At 46.7% G+C, this 6,041-nt stretch overlaps 1 protein-coding gene across 1 annotated transcript; it reads right to left on the reverse strand.

Moving 5' to 3' along the window:
• Window positions 1-905: 905 nt before the first annotated feature.
• On the reverse strand, window positions 906-2,385 carry foxi1 (forkhead box i1). The gene is made up of 2 exons (XM_040135833.1): window positions 1,788-2,385; window positions 906-1,450 (listed from the first exon to the last, which is right to left on the reverse strand). The coding sequence occupies exons 1-2, from the start codon at window positions 2,383-2,385 to the stop codon at window positions 906-908; spliced, it is 1,143 nt and encodes a 380-aa protein (XP_039991767.1).
• Window positions 2,386-6,041: the final 3,656 nt, after the last annotated feature.

Here is a 6,041-nt window from a genome sequence, read left to right on the forward strand (position 1 = left end):
GGGGGGGTCACAAGGGCCTGTTGTGCTTTATCTAGATCCAGAATTGTTCAGGAACAGGAAATAAATAATGACCTCTGGAAGGTTGATTTTTACAATTGGGATAATTTATAGGGATATTATAGGATTTCATTAAGGAAGTCCAGCCAAGACCCGACATTACTGTCATAGCCCAGACCCAGATGAAGAGATAAATAAAACATGTCTTATAGATGACAGTTTAAAGTAAATACCATCAGGTATCACACGGTCTCGGTGGTTATTTCCTCGATTTGTCTCATTTAACGCTCAAGGGGATAAGTAGGAAAATGACACATAAAGCCTCGATGGTGGAGTTAAAATAAATGACTTTTATTCAAACATCGACATGAGTTTAAATAAAACACACTTCAGTCTAAAATACATGTCACGTTTCTTCTTGTAAAAATAATTTCTGTACATATGTGTCTTCTTCTTCTCCTTCTTCTTCTTTAAGACAGGGAGTCGGCCCGACCGAGCAGCTACGATAGGTATCAAAAAAAAAAAAAAATAAGTAAAGTACGCATCCATTAGTTCAAGGATACATCTCCGCGGGAAGATGTGTGAAATGGATCATTTTTCTACCAAATAAAACACGTTCGCTGCACTAGGATGAACAAACCCTCACGGAGCGCTGGCAGTTTATGTTCCTTCTCTAATACACTGAAATATATGTTGGGTTTTTTTTTTTTTTTTCCCCAGTTTGGAAGGGTTACTGTGAAAAAAAACACCAGTTTAGTCCCAGTGGTAGATTTACAACGATGCCTACAGAACCAGGAAATGAGTAACAGGTAATAACAGTGGGCTACATAAGACATGTGAAGGCTGAAACAGTGAGCGGCGAATGACCTTTCTCGGTTAACAGCCCGGCACTGACAAAGATACACCGTCTACACCTCTGTTCCTTCCCGGCTGTATATGAGGTTGTTAACACTGAAATGGTTGGAGAGGCTCTGCACCGATGTGTAATAGTTCATTCTGCTGCTGTCACAGTTCAGAGGAGAGATTAAAGTGGGCGAGTAGGAGCCCAGTCCAGACATGCCCTCTCTGGTCTGAGACAATCCCCCCAGGTGCCCGGAGCCGTAGTCCCGCTCCCCGCCCCGGGAGCCCTCGGCGCTGCCGCCGCCACCGCCGCCGCCCGCCAGCAGCGAGTTCACGCCGGACACGAAGCTGCCGAAACACGGGCTGTGCTCCGCGGAGGGGGACGGCGACGACTTGGGCTCCGTGGAGGCCGGGGATCCGTGTAGGCTGGGCGGGGAGGAGCTCAAGAGGCTGGCGGTGTCGGAGAGCTTGTGTGGGCCGTCTTCTGACTTGACGGGGAGAGAGGTGCTGTCAGCCCCGCTTATGTCAGCTCTCCTTTTTCTCTTCCGCCTGAAGTTCCCGTTGTCGAACATCTTCTCGCAGTTGGGGTCCAGCGTCCAGTAGTTTCCCTTCCCTGGGCGAGAAAACGAAACAGGGGTTAAATAGGCTGTACGGTCGACAAAAACGCGTAGTCTACCCCCCCCGGACACGACCTGGTTGGTTAATCCGGGATTTCATCTTTAAAGTCGAAATTCCCCCTAAAAGGTCATCAAACCAACACAGGATTTCATTCATTTTTTTAAGGAGTTTTATCAAAAAAGTAGCAGCATCAGTACCATACCGCACCACGTGATTCAAGCAAGTTCTTGAAGCAGATTTAAAAAAACAAACAAACAAACAAACAACAAAAAAACCCCTAAACATCTCTAGATAAAAATGCTTCAATTTGGCAAAGTAATCCCGAGACTCACCGGGGTCGTCCTCGTCCCGTGCCACCTTTTTGAAACAGTCGTTCAGTGACAAGTTGTGGCGGATTGAATTCTGCCATCCGGCTTTGCTCTTCTTGTAGAAAGGAAAGTTGTCAGCCACGTACTGATAGATCTGACTCAGAGTCAACTTTTTGTCCTGGGCGTTCTGTATGGCCATGGCTATCAGTGCCGAGTAGGAGTAAGGTGGCCGGACCATCTTGAAGAGTTCCTGCTGGCTGGATATGGACAGCCACCCCAGGTCTGCTCCGCCGAACCCGGCGGGAGGTGGTAGGAACTGCCTCTGGTTCGACCCGTATCCGGACTGAATGTAGGACGTGCCGTTGTTCCCGGGGAGATAAGGAGAGGAGTTGATGCCGGGTCCGTTCAGCCACAGGTAGGGGTTCGCGGACGGGGACGTGTACTCTCCGAGGCCGTAGCTAGAGGGGTGCGTGGGCGGCCTCTGAGGGTGATGGTGGTGGAGGTTCTGTTGGTACACACCGTAGTTGTCGCAGTACACGGCCATGTCCAAGAGCTCCTGAGCGCTGTGGTGCTGAATAGGACTGGTCTGCTGGTTAGATGGTTGGTGTCCAAAAGCGTTCATAATCCGCCCCTAACCAGATTCCCCAAACCTAATTTCGTCTCTGTGTGTCTCCCTGAGGACTGAGCTCATCCTCAGAGGGAGGAGTATTTATGCGCAGCGCCCGGAGCCTCTGCAGGTAGCCCATTGAAGAAAAGTTTGGGGATGGTCACACCTCTCTTTTCTCTCCTGCAACAGGCCAGTTGTGTTGAGCCAGTGAGCATCGATACTGCCTTTAACTGCAACGCGGGGCTTCAAGTTATTCTCCAGGTATATTCAGATTGAGGAACGTTAGTGGTTTACATCTGTGTCATTACCCGTGCGTAATTACGCACCAGGGTCGAGTCCTTATTTTCCGGAGTTGTTTTCAACAAACAACAAAATAAATAAATAACTAAATTAAATAAAATAAAATAAAAAAAATCTGTGAGACTATTTGATTTCATAAATTTGTTAAATTATCGTAGGTCACCAGAATGAATATTTTTCGTGATCGCTTACACATTTCTAAATTTATTTCGGATTATTTTTCCTTGATCTTTGTTCTGTGTTTTTGAGATCCAAGTGATCGACACTACAAGGTCCAGTTTGAACCCGAGCTATAACAGAGTTTGAATGACGATTATCTGTTTGTTTTTTTTAATGGAAACTTAAATTACTGTAAACTTAAACACCTCCCGATCAGATTTGTACACCGTTATGTCTGAAAGGTTTCCCTCCTGTCAGCACCCCGATGGAAAAGAAATGAGGGTTGTGACAGCCTGACCAAAAATATATATATATATATAATTAATTATAATTCACATGTTGTTGCGCACCGATTGTCTCCATGTCTGAACTTGCTGAACTTTCTGTGGGACAGTGTCAAACCCAAACAACCAAGACCCGCGTGTGTTTGTAAAGAGCCACCTCCTCTTAAAAGAAATTCGTTTGCAATAAACACTCCACAAGTGCCGCAAGTTTAGTGTCAACAAGTGACTCGTGGAAAAAATACCCCCAGCGGGCTCCCGAATAAAACCGGCTGTAGGATCTGTCTCTGCCCTGTAAAATAGAAATCGGTCCGAATTGTAGGCCAATCACGTCCTTCTATTACATTAAGCTCTATGGATTTTTGCTACGAACAACGATTCAGAAACAACAGGTTTTCCACGACTTCAACTTTGATTTATTTAATTAAAATGGGATTTCAATACCTGAAACTGGAGATAAACTTCTATGGTCATAACATAATGTTATGACCATAGAATAGGGGCAGAAGAAAAAATGGAGACCCTTTCAACAGTGTTCTTCAACTGGTGCCTCATCTTTAGAGTTAAACTGGAATCAACACCAGGCCAATATGTCTCCGTTCATTTGCAATCTGGAGGTCCTATGGGCTACTGAGGGGATTAAACACATTAAGAAAAAACAACAACAATCTGCTCCAACAGACGTGCGCTATTTTAATTTCACGTCATTCACCTGGTCGGAGGGGACACGGCCAATCCCGGAGGTCTCTGGAGCCGACCTGTGGCAGCTAAACGGTCTGAGTATCGACTGAGGGGGGAATACGATTAACAGGCCGCCGATACTTCAGACGCCGCATAGGTGCTGCCGAAAGCTCCTTCTAATTCAACTGGAGAAAACACACAGAACCTCGCAACAAAACCACTGCGGACGCGTGTTCTGCAGAAACTATTATGACCCAGTCTGGTGGCCATACTGTAACTATACTGTAACTAATTACAGTATGGCCGTGGACTACTGTAAGTGATACGTCGTTTTTGAAGTAGGCTGCTGTTATAAGGGCGCACGTCAACGGGCCTCCGAAAACTCGCGGCGTGGCGTGTCCAGGACTCACTCACACGACCGAAGCTTGGAAAATTTTACGGGCGGGCCCGACATGTGCAGTCGGAGTTTGAAATCAGACGTGGCCTCCGCGTTCGGGCTCTGCCGTCGTCCCCCCGCGAAGAGCGGGCTCCGCGGGTCGCACTAATCGGCAGTGCATTCCTCCTCTCCATGACCTTGAGGTAATTGTTTGGCTCCAAGGTGTTGTCCCGACCACAGGCCGTACAGCGGTGGCGAGCGGTGGGCTCCGCGGGAGGGGAGTGGCATTTAACCCCCAGATGAAAACAACACAACCTGTTAGGTGTCTAACACCCAGAACAGCTAATTACTGCTGACTGCTCACTGGACATCTGAATCCGAAACCATTCAAGCAAAGACCGCAATGATCCTCCTCGGCCTGACACTTAAATATTCATAATCTTAGGGGAAGTTTTGTGTTGCTGGGGTACATTATGTCTTATGACTTTAAAATGTGATATACTATACAATCATTTTGTTTTTTAAGTTTTATGACTATGTATTTTTAAAATAATGGCTATCTTTCTATCAATGTTAGGTCTTTAGCACTGGGCTTCATTAAAAAAAAAAATAGGCAGATATCAGAAATCAGGAGTATTGTTGTGCTGAAGCAGCCATCAATCACAATTTTCCTATCTATTTTTCTCTCCGATTAAGTTCAGACATGTCAAATGTGGCATTGTCAAGTAATAATTCAAACATACTGACTCTGTGGGTGTGTGTGTGTGTGTGTGTGTGTGTGCGGGAGGGGGGTGTCTATTGTTACTCGGGCCATGTCTGTCTTCATCCCCCGTTTCCTAAAGCTTCTTGAGGTCATGGGAGCTTTTCTTTGGGGGATCGAGTCAATCACGGCAAGGTCAGAGAGGCAGGGCAGAGCCACCGCAGGCCCCTTCAGACCGAGAGCAAAGGAACAAAAAGAAAAAAGAAACAAAAAAAAAACACACTGCTGCAGGTGATAGGGGGGAATCACCCATGCTGCTACTTCCCCATTCGGTGTGTATCAGCACATTTTACCGCTGGAATAACAGTTAAACACCCGCTGGAGTCAACAGGTTTAATAAGGCCTGTTTTCTGCAGACAGCCTTGGCTTTGGCCTTGGCCGCAGGAGTTTCGACATCTGCTAAACGCCCATTGCTCTGAAGTAATGAGCGGACTATTAGATGCACTTAAGGCCAATACAATCATAAAAGGCCCAGATAAAGTCACCTATTCTGACTGTGTCAACAGAATCATCTCTTTGTGTAGCCAGGGGGGGGGGGCTTGCCCTGCTCAGAGCCTCCCCCTAGTGGGAGGCCAGAGCAAAACAGTGATGGTAGTAATTTCGGGTGGTAATTTACTGTACTGTCTGGATGCAGAGTGACAAGTCAAAAATAAAAAAGCTGGTCTTGCTGAACACTCATGCACAAAGTCAATCCCTCGGCAGCTCTGGCCGTGCGCAGGAGATTAAAGGCACTTGAAGGGAGGTGACCTGATGTGAAACCCGGCGGGCACCGCAACTGTCTGCCCCCCCCCCGGGAGCATCCTGCATTTCTTCGCTCAGTGGTCCTTATTGTTCGAGATGGAGACGACGGCAAGAAACATTTAAGACAGGATCTCTCGCTGAGCTTTACATTATTTAAATCCACCCAGTTCAAGAGTTTAAAGGGGGGGGGCGTTATTCACGTCCAGAAAAGCCATCTCCATCGCTTTTTCCTATTAAACACTCCAAATGTCACGCTGCGTCATTTTGACAACTTCTATGGATGTTAAGAAAATGATTTACAGGATTTTAAATCCACACTTAGCCGATGCGTAACGCCAGGCCCCTGCATAAAGAGCTCGGTTTGAAAGTAGTA

This window comes from Xiphias gladius, chromosome 9 (genome assembly GCF_016859285.1).
Source record: "Xiphias gladius isolate SHS-SW01 ecotype Sanya breed wild chromosome 9, ASM1685928v1, whole genome shotgun sequence".
Taxonomy (NCBI): domain Eukaryota; kingdom Metazoa; phylum Chordata; class Actinopteri; order Istiophoriformes; family Xiphiidae; genus Xiphias; species Xiphias gladius.

What these genes read in the sequence shown, in the direction of transcription:
- foxi1 (XM_040135833.1), bottom strand. Translation starts at nt 2,385, where the DNA reads ATGAACGCTTTTGGACACCAACCATCTAACCAGCAGACCAGTCCTATT. An exon ending in ACGGGACGAGGACGACCCCG is followed by an intron (nt 1,451 to 1,787) that starts GTGAGTCTCGGG and finishes TTTCTCGCCCAG; the next exon opens with GGAAGGGAAACTACTGGACG.